This window comes from Podarcis gaigeae, assembly GCF_964106915.1.
Source record: "Podarcis gaigeae genome assembly, chromosome: 6".
Classification (NCBI taxonomy): domain Eukaryota; kingdom Metazoa; phylum Chordata; class Lepidosauria; order Squamata; family Lacertidae; genus Podarcis; species Podarcis gaigeae.
In genome coordinates, this window is record NC_139682.1 from 9,140,771 (window position 1) to 9,156,947 (window position 16,177).

Here is a 16,177-nt window from a genome sequence, read left to right on the forward strand (position 1 = left end):
CAGAACAAATGCCTATCTAGTCCACCATCCTCTTCCCTCTGTGGCTTATGAGAAATGCACAAGCAGGGCATTTCCACTGTTGTTTACCTTAGTGACCGGTATGGTAATTAATTTTCTTCCTGTAGTATATAACCATCGATATACTCAAGGAATCTAACTAATCCCCATTTAAAGCAGTCTACGTTGCTTATTACCATACTTCGATGATTTTATACTGTGTGAAAAACACAGTGTTTGTGTCCTGAATCTTCTATCTATTTAGCTAATTTGAATGATCACAACTTCTGGTGTTGTAAGGGGGGAGGAATCACATTTTCCATCCTAAATCCCACCACCACCATTGCTGTGAGAGCAGCATTATCATATATATGTCTGGTTTCCTTTACAGAATCTTGAAAAGAACTGCTGTCTCTCCTAAGAATATGCTGTTTTATAGCACTAGTTACCAAGCAATCTATAACTTAGATTGTTAGTCACATTAAGACCAGAAGGTTTCAAAAAAAGCAAAACTCCAAACCAGTAACATTCCTTGAAAAAGACATTCGATACATCGCTGGCACACACAGGTTCACAATTACAGATTAGTGCCCCATTTGATCTCATTAAGCTGATACAGTTCTCATAATAGTCTCATACAGAGGTTCTTGTTTGTAAAAGCATACATGAGAACAGGGATCAGTACAGTAAGCTGTGCCTCACTCTTGCTCACCAACTCATGGAGAGCAAAGATCTATGTGTTTAATGGTCATAGCAATAGCATAAAAAATTATTGCAGAATAGAGAATGATTTTGAAAACATTTGCCCTGTGCAGTCACTTGATCACGAGTGCACTAAACTCAGTCTCTTCCCTGTCCCCTGCTGTCACCCACCAGTTCAGGGAAGGGAAACCGCTGAAGTGGGGAACTTCCTGTACTCATGGAGGCTCCCCAAACAAATTAGAACCACGGTTAGGCGCAGGTTGTTCTTTGCTTCAGATCCTTTGCACCCATGTTAATCTATGGGTTGGCGGAACATCAGCTACAAACAGGTGCTCAACCACCTATTATGATCTGCATTCACTGTGCTATAGTTGTGTGTTGTGCATACTATTGATCACAAGCCAGGGTTATAGTTTCTGGAGGTGGCATGCAGAGAAATATAATACGGAATTTTGTTGTATGAGATGTATGCAAGTTCTCTAATACACAACAAACTGACCTCTACTCTTGTGTTATGATGACTGTATTATTGCAATACTTAGTGATTAAGGTTCTGCTGGTTACACAGGCCGGTATCAAACCTCTCTCCGCACAGAAGAGACCAGCTCCTGAAAAAAGAGAGATTATCATGAAGAAAACCGTGGCAGCACCCATAAAGACCGAAGCAAATACTCAGACAGTTGCTAAAGAGCCAGCTTCAGAAAGCAGCACACCATCCTGGGCAAGCGATCATAATTATAATGCAGTAAAGCCAGAAAAGACTCCTGCCATTTCATCATCACTGTTGTTCAAATGTATGTATTTCACAGGGATATACCTCTGCAATCATTACACTTTCCTTGAGTACCTTTCAACTTTTGACCCTGTTAAATTAGAAAGGGGTTTTAATTACGGTCTTTCCCCATCTTCAAAGATTTGCACACATACCTCTCAGGGAGAGTGTCAAGGCTCATATATAGAAACGACAACTTGGGGTTTTCTCTCAGGTTGTATAAAATGGCACTTAAGCGTATACTTGCAGGTTAACAAACCTATTATTTTTCATAGATGATAGGTATGTTCTAATAGAAGGTAGGTAATGATAAACATTTATTTGTTTCCTAAGTTTATATAATGTACAGAGTAATTGTTTTGTTCACTTTCATTTAAGTCCCTATCTGCCTTTGCATTATGACTTAGGAATGTCAGGTCTACAAGGTTTCTGAATGATTCAAATGGATAATTTACATGCATACACAACCACACAACTTTTAGGTATTAATTTTGGGGAGTTTTGGGAGGGGCTGATCCTCCTTCCAAGGCCCATCTTAAACCATAGTGATTTTTATCTATGAAAGGTATGTGTCAGAGGCATTCGTCAAGGTAGAACAATAGGAGGAGAGTTCTCACCTTGAATGTCACAACTTTAAAGTATTTGAAGAACATTTTTGGCAATGTTTAGCTTATAAAGGTAAGTAAGTTAGCGCTTTGCAATGTAAAAATGATTGTTCTCTTAGGCCTGTTTTACTTCCTTCATTTAAACAGTGTTGCAGTTTTTTTTAATTGCATGGCAAAAGGTAAAGGACTTAATGCTCAAATTTTCAGACATATTTGTAATCCCCGATATAAGGCTCTGCAACAGTAACAGTAGAAAAAGACAAAACTCTTAGGTCTGCTACTAAAATAACAGTCTCTAAATGTTTGCTTTATTTCCACTGGAAGATGGCTTTGGTGAAACCCTGAAAGAATGGAGTTCCAGGGCTTGAGGAGAAGCCACCTTTCATTTCGGCCTGCTTTCATTTTGGGGGGTTTGACCAACAAAGTAATGCCTTTTGCTTGTCAGTGGCAGCCAAGAGCAGGAGGACTTGGTATCTAAGGCATGTAGGATTCAAACACCTTTATTTAAAACCTCCCGTAGGTTTGTTTCTCCTTGTCACTTTCATTAACCCAGCCCAGCCTTTCAACGAAATCTACGAAGCTTGCTAGTCCACCTGCCTGCACATAGCCCTATGGGTCACTTCTGGCACAACAGTCTGAAAGAGCCAGTTATCTTCCAGCTTACTAAAGCTTCCTTATCTAGTCACTTCAAGGCTACTTTGCCAGGCAAGTGGCTATTGAGAAGCCTTATCTTAGAAATGTCTATATCAATTGTACATTAACTGGTACATTATCAAAATGTGAGCATTTTTGTGAAATCCAATAACTAGCGGGGAACTTTAGAGTTGGAACTATCTTTTTGTCGTTGCTGTTATGCTTGAAAATGGACATATTCATTTAGTTTGCATTTAGTGAAGAGCTTTCACCATCTCTAGAAGCCGCTCCCACTTCAAGGTAAGTTCTATGAATGTCTTCAAGTTATTTGTATCACTGCTAAACTACCAAATATAAATTCATTCATTGAAACGACTCCTTTCTCCTTCAGTGGTGGAGGTTATCCAGGAGTGGTTACTCCTCCCCCTTTCTTGGGAGGCAGTGTTATACAAGATTTGTATCTGTAGACTGATTAGTCCTGGCACTATGTGGGGTTGGGCATGTACAGAAGTCTTATTGATCATCACCTGATGGAGTAGATCTGGATCTCACATACATTACATGAAACTTCATTCATTTCCTTTCTGATCTCTGAAAAACACACTATTATGGTAGACAGCAATAAGTTCTACAGCATTAGAGACATGGCACCCTACTATGCTCCATCTACTCTTGCATGTCTTTGCACTAAATATATCTAAAGTACTTATGACCCATGCTGATTGGATGCTCGCTGCACTGTAGTGCCTGGTCGTGAGTGTTCATTTTCCTGAAAAATGACCTTAAATACATCATCACACTCTTAAATTAGATGTTAGTAAAGGGAACTTCTTAGATAACTGTACTAATTTCCTTTCATAATAGCTATAAGTTACTCTAGAGTTACTTTAGAGCAGAGGTTCCCAAACTGGTCTGCAGGCTTCATTCAAGTGGTCCATGACATGTCTCCAACAATACAGTCTAGCACAGTGCATCACAGTCACTACAACAAACAGAGAAATCATTAAGTAGTCCTCCAAGACCCTCAGTAATTTTCAGGTGGTTTGTGTCTGTGTGTGTGGGATTTGGGGAAATGCTGCTCTAGAGTAATTTTGTACAGTAAGGTCCTTTTCAGAGTTCTGTTCAATACTTCACCCAGCACCTAGTGGGATCCTACTACACATTAAGCGAACACATGATACTGCTGTTCTGAGGAACTTCAGATGCAAAGAATAAAGGAGACACCATGCATATTGCTCTGGGCAAAACAATAACACTGTAGGGAGGAAAAGGATTCCCTGTTGCTCTAGTACAGTGTTTTTCAACCTTTTTTGGGCAAAGGCACACTTGTTTCATGAAAAAAATCACAAGGCACACCACCATTAGAAAATGTTGAAAAATTTAACTCTGTGCCTATATTGACTATATATAAAGTAATTCTCTTGAATAGGAATCAAATAAACACAAAGAAAGTATTTTATAATTACTTTATTATGAAATAGTAAGTAAACAGAAATATGAAAAATTATAAAATACTTTATTTTTAAATCTTTTGAATTTTTCCATGTTTCCCACGGCACACCAGGCAACATCTCGCGGCACACTAGTGTGCCGCGGAACAGTGGTTGAAAAACACTGCTCTAGTATACCTTGTAGGCTGATAGTGTACTGTGGGGAGGGGAAGAAGTAGCTTCAGCGTCATATATCCTATTACTGTGACAGGTGTCTTACTATAACATCAAATGTCCCTTATCTATGATTACATTTTTTTTTAAAAAAAAATGCTCGTAGGGAGAGGGTTGGGAATTAGCAGATCAAGTTCTCAATTTGGACTTCTAGTCCTTGGCTATTGAGTCACTATCAATGATTCAATGAAACTGTTCAAGTACTGAGGAAGGGAAGCCGTGTTCTGTACCCGAACATTCCTGTCACACCTTTGTCACTTTTTACAGGTACTCAGCCACTGGAGGCAAAATTTCTGTTACCCAGAAAAAGTGGGGGTTTCTTTCAGTCTTATTGGAGTGATTTATTGTGGGTTATCCCATTTTACCCTGACAACAGCTTTCTAAGGCAAGTCAGGCTGAGAGATAGTAACTTCCCGGTGAATGTTCTAATTGAACAAGGTTTTGAACCTGAGTTCCCCACATTAAATTCAAAAAGTTCAGCTATTTGACTATGCTTGAATTTATTTGTTTCTTAACAGCAAACAATATACAATCATACCCTGCTTTATGAGAGTAGGATGGAAAGGAGAATTTCAGATTACTTAAACATGCTGTTCAGTACACAACTTCAACATTAAAAACACAGCTATAAAACCAAATCTGTATTGCCATAATTATGTATATGTGTCTATTGCGATAGCATTTTTGATGCAGCATTTTAATGCAGATCAGTAGGGAATTCTTTTACTCTGTCATTCTGAAAGTATGATGGTGTCATACATTGCCATGCAGTCTTGAGTTGGCTGCAGGACAAATGTAGTCACAAACAAAGAATGTGGAATTAAAGTCCAAATAATGGGACAAAGTATTTCAAGTGCTGGTAAGAAACTTCTTACTACAAAACCAATCCAGAAATCCGATGGATGAACCTTCTGCCACCTACTGGGCAGGAGAGAGATTAAAGTTTCTTAATTTTTGTTGTTCTTAGTTGATTCTGACTGTTTAGAATCAGAACATTGATAATAGGATTTAAAACTAACATCTCATTTCAACACACCATCTGCTTTTCCTTTGCAGTTGAGAAAAACGAAATTGATAGATTTACTGGCCACAATGAAAGCTTTAATGTACTTCTGACTTCAAAACACAATTTCATTGTAGCTTTTATTTCTCTCTGTAAAAACTAGATTATTAAGAGTCACTGGGAGTTGAAAATGTTGTCAGTGGAAAGCTGTGAAAGAAAAAGCAATAGTGAAATTAGGGGAAGTATATATGACAAGCCCTTATAAAAATAATATCTTACTAACACACCACCTATCTGATTGGGTTGCACCTGCCACTCTGGGTGGCTGGGTCCATAAGCAAAAAGGAATTCAAAAAGAAATTCTAGCAATGAAATGGTTAAATCAGTATATAGTTGGTCCTGCTTTAAGCTGCTTTTTCTAATAAGTCAAGACTAGTCTTTAATACTCCCCTCAGCCCTTCCTTTCCATTAAAGTTGGTTTTAAAGTGCTAGAATGCTTTAACATCACATTGATCTATACTGAGGTCAAGAGTAGTGTCAGAGTGCTGTTGTAAACTCCATTTCTCAGGTAGTAGTAGTCAATTAACAGTGCTTAAATTGAAGGAAGTAATTAGCGGTCTGGTGAGAAGAGAAAGGAGCTGGCAACATCTCAAGATGCAACCAGGATATTCTAAACAGTAGAGGAAGCATGTCACTAATTTTTCTTCAAAATCAGCAGAACACCTTGAAGTTCAATGTTTTCTCATTGTAGAGCTTTTTCAGATGAGAATAGTTGAAAACCAGAGAGTAGTAGTTATGGGACTAGAAAGAGGACGAGTACTCTAATAATCCAGCCTTGTTAATTAGTGACTGAACTGCAAAAAACATTTACTCATGAGAGGGTTTCATTTTATGACTAAAAAGGCTAGTAAAAATGTAGGAGGCTGACAGAGGAGATATTTGTTGACAGCCTTCCAATACTGACAGCCTGGTTGATTTATATGCTAGGTGTACAAGAAGGGACTGTGCCTCCTGTGCAAGCAATATAAAATCCTGCTCTCTAGGTATTCTGCTGCATTTCTGTGCTGGCAAAAGAGGAAGGGGCTTTCCTTTTTCCACAGCCAGGGTAGAAGCTAGTAAAATTGCAACAAATTGGTCCGGAGGGAATTTTGTGCCTTTGCCTATGTGGTATTCCTTATCACCAGGGGCAGCCAGACAGGTGCTTAAATAGAAGAGTGTTCTAATCACTTGAGCATTTGTTCTGATCAGAGCAAGTCATATTTTGTGCCTTAGAGCATTTGCGAGATGTTCCATCCTGGGTAGGTGTAGGAAACTACATGCTGGCCTGGAATTAAAAAGATGGTTATATAGAAGTAAGCATAGTGTGCAGAACCAGGGGCAAGTTCTTACCTGAAGAAAATCTCTTATATGAGAGCAGTGACCCAGCTCGGTTAGCAGGTGTAATTCAACCATTTGGGGCTGTCTTGTGTCTACCTCCTCAATTCTTTCTTCGCTAATCAAATATAAAGGGAATGTAAAGTTCCTTCCTACTATATATGTTTTGTGTTTTTTATCATCATTACCTTAAACTGGCTGAGTGACTAATTGGAACTCTTCCTCCTCCCCTCCAAATAAAAGGGGTTCTCCGTGCTGATGTCTTATACTTCCAGTATTACAGACAAAGGAGCAGATCTGGACTGCTGCGTGGCTTCTGACTGTGCCTGAAAGCAGTGAATGGGAGCTGAAGATGCCCTCCATGGAGCTACATCTTCAAGATCTGTGCAAGAAGACTTAAGCGGTGGGCTGCACCACATATTGCAGGGGAGGTGTATAAGCTGCAGAAACATCCACTTACCTGGGTTGGGTTTGGGAGTGTGTGAAGATTTTTCTTGTCCCACAGGCCAACTGATGAGATTCTAGATGCCCAAGGAAGGCATGCTAGACCTTGCCAGGATAGGTTTCCATAGAGCTTGAGCACCAGCGCTTGCCAATTCAGTGTCCCATTTGCAATTGGTGCCATCTTGGATGATTCAGAGGAAGAAAACCGTCCTGAAAAGCGGCTATCCTTCCCTGCCTATAGTAGATCACTACTGATAAGGCTGGTTAAAGTTCATCACACAGCATGTCACAATTACCCAGCTAAGTTGAAAACAGGTTCATCACTAATCATTTCTAAAAGGCTATATCAAACACACATGAAGCAATGCCTTATATTTATTTTCTGTACAGCACTGCGTATAGACAGCATTAATTTTCCTTCAGTTCCCCTTTTGTAAGGCTGGAGAAAACTAATTCACCCATATCTAGAAGATTATGGTTAAAATGCAGAGAATCTGCCTTAATCAAGTTATAAGAGTTCGAAACCTGCTTTGTAGGCAGCCGCAAACAGTTGCAGTTTACATTTGTTCCAAGTGGGGAGTAGTACAACTGAAAATAGTTTGAACCAACAAGCGGTCCTGGGTGACTTGAATTGGGCAAATGCTCATAGACTTGCCTCACTATTACAAAGAAATCCTGACACAGATATAACACTTGCGAGTCCAGAATCTGGGTTTAAAGCAAGCCTTGCTTTCATCCTGATTTGATGACTCTCGAGAGGGGTGGGCAATGCAGCGTGTTTTGAGGTGGGGGGGGGGGGGAGATGCACTTTAGAAGGTGCTTAGTGGGTCCAGAAGGAGAACCAGGAACAAAAAATAATTGATACATAATACAGATTTAAAAGCATAACAGGAACTATCTTCCTCCAACCGCAGACAGGAGGATTTGAGGCAGATTTTGGTGACACGTCTAGGAACCAAAGACTCAGGGCTACATTAGGGTGCTTGAGTGTCTTTCAAGCATGGCTCTACATGCTGCTGATGCTCTGAAGTGTTGCATTCATCTCCCAACAGTGAACATGTGGAGGCAACACTGGTTACAGTTTGTGGTAAGTAATATTCTGGAATGGCTGCAGCACCTGCTGATCTTTGCCATTTATACTATTCAACATTAGGGAAGTGCTTGGAATGGGTTTTGCTTTTTGAGGGTTTAAAATACCCCTCCTACAAGCCTTCACACCCATCTATTGCACTGTAAATGGGGGCTTGGGTACTTTTTTATTTACCTGGGGATTCATTCCTACAAGAACATTCCACTTCCATTGTCTTAAATGGACTGGATGTTCTCTGTTAAAGAGAACATTACACACTCCATAGCACAATTCTGTAATAGGGCTGCATATAAATATTTTCAGTGCACAATAAAAAGTTAGGAAAATCCAATGAATACTAGAACTGATTAGGCATATGTGATTAGCATCATATGAAAATTACCTCAAGTTTGGCCCTTTGATAAGACGGTTTGTCTATGCAGTTAGTAAGATCTTCCACACACTACTAGTGAATTACTAGCTTAGCCTTCTATTTCAGTTTCCCTGTTTAGCAAAAGGGAAACAGTAAATTGAGTAAAAAGCCATCTTGGCTTTTAGGGGAGTTGGAATGAGAGCAAACTACTCCCCATTCTGACCATCTGGTTTCTTGAGACAAATAAGGCCTGCAGAGGTTCCCATCTACTTTTAGCCTTGCACAAATCGGCAACCCGAGAACAGCACACAAGATTCTCTTAAGCCACTCGCTGGGAAACATTAGATTATTGCAAATTGTGCCACACGGAGACTTGGCAGAAACTGCTTTCTCAGAAATCTGCAATGAAATGCATTTGGGATTTTTGTACATTTTAGCTACAGCAAACAAAACTAGCACAATCCATGTACTAAATTCTCAAATCAACCTAAGCGGAGCTCGCATTGACAATCCTCACGATGCTTACCAACTATCTCACTCATGATACTAAATCTTGCTTCTTGCCAGAAGATGCCACCTGAGCCCTGTTACTGCAGTTTACATTTCATGTGATACTAAGAGTGTACAACTGGATCATGGGGTTGATTTGCCCTATTTCAACCAGTTACTTGAGGCAGCAGTGTAATAACAGGCTACCGGTGCAGTGGTTACCAAAGCATTTTGGCCCTAGCTTTATTACTGAAATTTTGCATTGTTGCATGGTATCCAAATAATATGGGCAGCAATGTTTGAGAAGCAGTCATGTGCAGGTGTTGTGATGCATAATCATCTCAACAGAACTACTAACCGCCTGTGCTTTGCTGAAATGGTTTCAAATTGGTATTTCAGGTAGGGTATTCTTAGCGCACATAATTTCCCACAATTTGGCAAGAACATGATTGCCATTTCACAAGGAGAAAATTAGATTCATGCCTTTGTTTTAGATGAGGTTTTTTTTGTTTTGTTTTTTAATAAAGTGCTCCTGGTTTCATCTGATACAAATTATTAAGTTAGCCATTTCACAGATTTGGTTATTTTTTTGTAAGCAAAGTCAAATTTCTAAGTCAAATGTAGGTGCTCTTTGAACTGAATCTGCAACAGTGGTAGTTCACTCAAAACTACTTCTGAAAGGTTAGCTTTTCTGAAATCATTAGAGAATCGTGCAGTAGAAGACAAGATGGGGAGTCGTGTGTGGACTGGTAGGTGAGCTCTGAGGTCATCTATGCGAAGCAGCTCCATATACATACTACAACAGACATTTATTTTCATGAGGGCTAGAAACTTGATTAAGCTGAAATTTCTAGAAATCTGAAAAGTACGCTGGGTGTGATTTTGTGATTTTCATCCTTGCCATGAATTAGTGTCACTGGGTAAACCTGGAAACCACATTTAATCTGATTGTTACTATCATATCTAAAGTGAATACTTTTTGAAGAAGCCATATATGATGAATAAGTATGCCAAGTTCTAGACATGAAGAAGATTTAAATTATATGACCTTTCTGCACCTCCCCCAGTCAACCTTCCATATAATGTTTTAAAATCTCTGTTTACTGGCTCATATTTTTGTGGTATTCACTTAGAAAGATACATATGCTTTTTGATGATGGTATACAGAACCTGACTCTATATGGGCTTGCAAACAAAGGCTTAAACATGTGTACCACATTATGTGCCTACACAGATGATGTGCTTGGCACCCTCAACATAGTCATGTTTGCTATTCAGCAATTGAGGAAAGGTAGTGTGTTCTTTTTCCCTTCTTATGGAAGTTGCCAGTCTACCAATGAAACTGCTAGGGATGTTTTGATATTTTAGGTAATTGGAGGGTAATTGCTGACCAGCCAACTGGCATTTCCACTATTGGAGCATGTAATGTTGCATTCATTAATGGAGCACACTGTTCAGTTGCTAACCATAGGACTTTAGATTCATTTGTGACTAGTTTCATCACTCCTCCTAAAGTGAAAGAAGATCCCCTCTGGGGACTATTGAATCACTTCCCAATGTCTCGGTATTGTCAGCATGAGCTTAGTGTAGAATTGTTAGCTTGTGGGAGAAAAAGGACTTGATTACAACTACTTTCTCCTCTGCCACCTAAATCCAAATTACATGAATATCCTAATATGGGCCCTGAACAAACAAGATTCCAAGGAAGGATGGCAGAGAGCCTACTGGCAGCTTACTCCTTTCAACAGAATGACCAACGTAGACTAATTTTATGGCTGGACTTTCCAACACCTTATGGTGTCATCAAATGAGAACTGCAAACAACTAATAGGGGTATCAGAACTGCAGTACCAATTATGGCAAGGTGGGGAGTTTGTTAAACCTGTATGCATGTGCCCCCATCTAGGGTCTGCCTGCACACTGTAAGGAATTGGCAGTCATTTTCTATTGAACGCCTCTTGCAACTGATGGAAGCAAGTTGGAACCTGTAGTTGCACACACCAAATTCTAATGCTAACCCAAATTTCATTGGGAAGGAGCAGATTTCCCTACCCAAATACAACTTGATGAGCAAGTCTAAACTTTATATCCCATCAGTAAATCTACAATGAATGGGCTGAACAGGTTTCTCTTAAAGCCTCCTTTGCCTTCCTTCTTGTCGCCTTACCTAATTTACAGGACATCTAAACATAACTTGGGTGTCCTATTTTTCCAGTGAGCATGTGCATATCAACAAATTGCAGTATGGGCTAATCTGGTCATGCTGCTTTAGTATATATGCAACTATGTTTTTCTTTTGAAAAGTACTGGCAGGCAGACAAACCCCATGCCTGGGGGGAGGGTGTAAAATAAACCAGTGTTGTGTAATTGGCACTTAAAGGAGTGTGGTCTAAACTGACTTAAATAAGATAATGGTACTGGAAAGAAGGTTAGTAGGATGTAACTGACACACATACAGAACCGGGGGGAGGGGGAACCTCTTGCCTTCTAAATGCTGCATTACAGCTCCCATCCCTGACCATTTGTGATCCTGGCTGGGGCTGATGGGAGTTTGGAAATGCCATATTTGAATGATCACAAGTTCCGCAGCACAGTATAGAAAGGGACCAAACTTAGTACTAAGGAGTCAACAACATACAGGGATTTTTTCAAAAAGCAAAACAAGAATGACAAAGCTGATTTAAAAATATTAAATGGCATATTTAAATTGGTTATTTTTTTATCTAATGTGCTATTGATTTCTGCATCTTAATGTTTGTTGAATTGAAATAGTGAGAATCCTGTGCATAGGCATTCCTGTAAGCTTCAACCCTCTAAATACCCTATGCTCTGGCAAGTAGGCAGACCTCTCTTACCTATGTATTTTATGTATATAACAGGTGCTACTAATTATTTTTACTGCATAATCAAGCCATATATATTGATAAGCTGTGTAAAACTTCTGCGACCTTTAAGATTCCCATCCAGCTGCAATCTTCAGTATTACGCCAAAAGCTAGCTACTGCCTACAGAACTGATGGTGGTGAGTGCATGCCTTGTGCAATAGCTGTGAGTAGAATGCAGTCACTTCCCTTTCCTATTTGTAGAAATTCTGTGCATTTCCTACCACCACCACCACCACATTCCTGAATAACATACATGCATGAGCTGTTAGTGGTTTTCTGGTTGAGCTGTAATACTATACATTTGCTTTCTTTGGGGAAAGTTGAACAAAACAGAAAAAAAACAAAACAGGAAAGTACTTCCTGCCTTTCTAGGGGGAAAAAGGTTTAAGCTCAAATGTTCTAGGCTAGGTGTGGGGAACGTTTGACCCTCTAGACATTGCTGAACTACAAATCTGATAAACTCCAGCAAGCACAGCCAGTGGCCAAATATGATGGGAGTTGTAGTTCAGCAACATCTGGAGAACCAAAGGTTCTGACACCTGATCTAGACAGTGAGCTGTTTTTATGAGGGATTCTGCTATGTCGGAATACCATCACACAGATCTGAACAAATGCAGGTCACTAAATGGCACTGCAAATGAATGCTGTGTCCAAGACTGCTTAAACTCTCCCCTTTGATTTTATGCAGGCTCTCTTTGCTTGAGAACTGCATTTACAGTCACAATGTGATGGCTTTCAATGTTAGGTGAAATAGAATTCTGCCTTTTATATCAGCTAATTAAAGTTACTGGTCACTTCCCCCTAGGCTATACCTTCAGCTGCATCAGTGCTTTTTACAGCAAATGACACATACAAAGATAGACTACTCAAGATGAGCCTAGTTTTTGACTATATTCATGCAATCATGGCCATGTGTAGCTTGCTGAGGCTAGACCCATGAAAAGTTGGCAAGAATTCCCTGACTCCCAAGTCGTACCGTTTGTCAATTAACTCCACTTCCCCTCAGATGGATGTTTAACAGATGCACAAACAATTTTGATTTCCTATATGAGGGTGGTCCAACATGCAGCCCGGGGGTTGCATGCACCCCTCAAGGCCATTTTCGACAGCCTTTGGCAGTGTTCAGGACCTCTTAAAGTGGCTCAAGTAGTTGGCTTTTTTTTTCTTGTTGCTGTGAGGCACACAAGAAAACAAACGGCAAAGGCGCTTGTCTCTCTCATCCCCTTCAAGGCCAAACGGGCCAGCCCTCCCCCGCTGCATCCTCTTAACCTTGCCCAGGATTGCTCTGTGTATATATAAGAGACAATAGAATAATGTATTAACAGGAGAGAAGTATTTTCCACACACTGATAATGAACAACTGAATACCTCCACATATTTGCTTAACTCTTGCACTGCATTTTGACCACACATGGAGTTACAATCCTATTTTGCGGATCATAGCCTAGCACACTGATTCAGCGCATACTAACTTGGGAGTAGGTCCCATTATGCTTATACTTAAATATACTAATGGTGTATATTAAATAATATTAGCTATATTGCAAATACTTAAGTAGCAATATAAGAATTTGATTCACTCTGGAGCCTCTGGTTTCTGCGTCAAAGTACTCTTGCCACACACTTTGGGAGGTTGGACCACTCTGTCCCAGATTATGGACCAGAGTAATCTGTGCAGGCTTGTGGAGTGGAATGTGAATTGTACAGTTAATAGAAGTGATTGTCTAGATTGTGTTAGTCTAGTGTAATAGCCTTCTATATTAAGATCCGCTACAATTTGAATCTTAAGAAAATTTTATTTGGGTTGGTGGCTATGGTCAGTCCTGCACTCCTTCCTACTGCTCAGTTCCGTAAACTCCACAGCAGACCCCTGCTTGGTATAATGTGCACCTGAATGACATTTTTTCATACTTTTGACTTGATTTGCCCAAAAGAATGGTCACCACTTAGTATTCAACTTACGAAGACCACTAAAACCATGTGTCAGTAGAAGTGATTTTACAAAAGCAGCTGCAAGTAACATTTATTGGAATTTGTGAATATAATTCCCTTAATTCTACATACGGTGATCGCCAGCCTTTGAGCATCTGCAGGCAAACACTGTAAACTACTTTGCCCCAAAATGTCTGGATGGAGTTGTTTAGTTGGTATGAAGATGTGGACACTGGATAGGATAGGATGGAGTCCCCCTTACAGTAGCAGCTAGCTGTGTCTCCAGGTAGCTGCTTAGTTGGGCACCAATACGATTGTCATGCAGCTTCTGTGCTATCGCTGTTGATCTTCCCTCTTCACCTTCAAGGCCTCAAAGCTTCCTGCCCACAAACAACAGATCAGGGCTGACATCTGTTGCAGCCGTTCTCTCTGCGCCCCTGCCCTGGACTGCAGCTCTGCAATTATTCTTGTTTTCAAAGCCCCCAGCCCTCATTTCACGGATGGGAACACAACAAGCCTGCAGGCAATTTGAGACCCCATCTGTTCTGGAGTGTTTTTCTCTTGTGTCGTGCCTGAGGATACAGCTTGTTTGTTTTTCTCTGTCCCGCTCTTATCCTCCAAGACACAAAATATGCGTACGTTGCTGTGGCAATGCACAAGTATGAGCAGTAACGGGAGAAAAGAGGGCAGAAAAATCAGGCCAAGTACACATGTTGGGATTTTATGTTTGGCTGTCTAGTCTGTTCTAGAATCAGGTGTCCTTTCTCAGTATTTGCTCATCTGTTGCTCTTGGGTTCTTAGGCGATTTTATCTCCCTAAACCTGGATCCCTGCCTCCAGTAGTGTTTTTCTTGCCCTTTCCTTATATGGGGCCTTCAGTGGTTTCCTGGTCAAGAGACTAAAAAGGTCTATATCATCTTCACTTCATCAATTCTGCATCAGGCGATTCCAGACCATACACTTCAGCCCTCATTCTTAAAATGTAGCATTTGAGTTACTTTCATGGGAAGGGTTTGATACTACATAAAAACACAGTAAAACTAGTACGGGCCCTTGTATTCATAGATTGCAGGAATTTCTCAACACATCTTGACAGGCTGGGTGGGTGGTTTTTTATGATGAAATACATGTGCTTCAGAATTGTTAATGCCAAATAACCCCCGGGACCTTGTGAAGAAGGGCAGGCAAGAAATTGAATTAATACCTTACTTTGTATGCATAAGCAGGGAAGCCCATAGTGTGTTGTCACTCTGTGGCTGCTGTAAATTCCTCACAACTCTTCCACCCGTCACAGCCAGAAGGGACGTAGCTGGCATGGTCAGTTACCTGGAAGTTAAAATGAAAGAGTGAAAAACTAGGTTCTTAGTTACTTCAACTCCCAATTGCTTTGGTAGATTTGTTTATGCTACAGCTGAAGAAAACAGAAAGCTTGCTACTGTGCGGCAAATGCCTCCTGTTGTGTCTAATCATTTGCATAGTGGCTTTTGCAGATATGCCAGTATTTTTCAGGCTGTCAGTGTTCAACTGCTAAAATGGAAAAAAGAAGAAGAGGTTAGATCCTGTTAACTTTTCAGATGTAAAACCAACAACTTAAACTAAATGCAAGTTTCAGTAGCAAAAAAGTACCATAGCCATTTGGAAAAAAAATAAAGTCTTAATCCTGCATTTCCTGAGAGAATTTACTGCAGCCCTTGGGAGACTCTGTGTCTCTTCTATAAGAGAACACTCGTTACACAAAAGAGCATCTCAGGATCTTTTGTTTACAAGAAGGCAAGCTGAAAAGCATTTCCTGAAGGTGATCTATTTTTCCTATATATGGTTTATCTAACATTTTCTGTATATGTTTTATAACTTGGCATCACAGAGCTGCAGAGTTGGAAGGGACCTCAAGGGTCATCTAGTCCAACCCCCTGCAATGCAGGAATCCTGATCATAGCTGTCCCTTGGTTGGCTCAAACCACCAGCCATTCTTCAAACCAGTTTGTGCGTAAGAGCAGAGTTATGTTTCAATGAGACCCTATGCCAAACCCCCACTTCTCCCACACTAGACATCAGAGGTGTCTAGTTTATATGCCACTTTCCCACAGCAAACTGTCCAAAATGGCTCCCAGTATTACTCAATTATAAAAAGGCAAAACATTTTTTGTCAAGGGTGCATTGTCCACATGATTTAAGGTGTATCAACAATAAGGTACAGAAACTTGATCTAAAAATAAAAAGAATGCTGCAGTTTACA

The 16,177-nt window shown here is 40.2% G+C and overlaps 1 protein-coding gene and 1 long non-coding RNA gene across 12 annotated transcripts in view; one reads left to right on the top strand and one right to left on the bottom strand.

The window, feature by feature from the left end:
- Positions 1-16,177, top strand: part of DIDO1 (death inducer-obliterator 1) — a 67,035-nt gene that overhangs the window by 25,910 nt on the left and 24,948 nt on the right. For 10 of the 11 annotated variants that reach the window (XM_083744090.1, XM_083744080.1, XM_083744082.1 and 7 more), the window contains one exon: positions 1,268-1,493. In XM_083744090.1, coding sequence (XP_083600216.1) covers positions 1,268-1,493 — 226 coding nt within the window. The remainder of the gene's footprint in view (positions 1-1,267; positions 1,494-16,177) is intronic. The other variant, XM_083744086.1, reaches the window with a different exon arrangement.
- The window catches only part of LOC310847221, a 55,189-nt gene that overhangs the window by 10,219 nt on the left and 28,793 nt on the right, over positions 1-16,177 (bottom strand). The window contains exons 9-13 of the long non-coding RNA XR_014565674.1: positions 15,151-15,267; positions 7,211-7,429; positions 6,766-7,076; positions 3,596-3,691; positions 1,199-1,307 (exon numbers count right to left, since the gene is read on the bottom strand). This is a non-coding gene — a long non-coding RNA (uncharacterized lncRNA). The remainder of the gene's footprint in view (positions 1-1,198; positions 1,308-3,595; positions 3,692-6,765; positions 7,077-7,210; positions 7,430-15,150; positions 15,268-16,177) is intronic.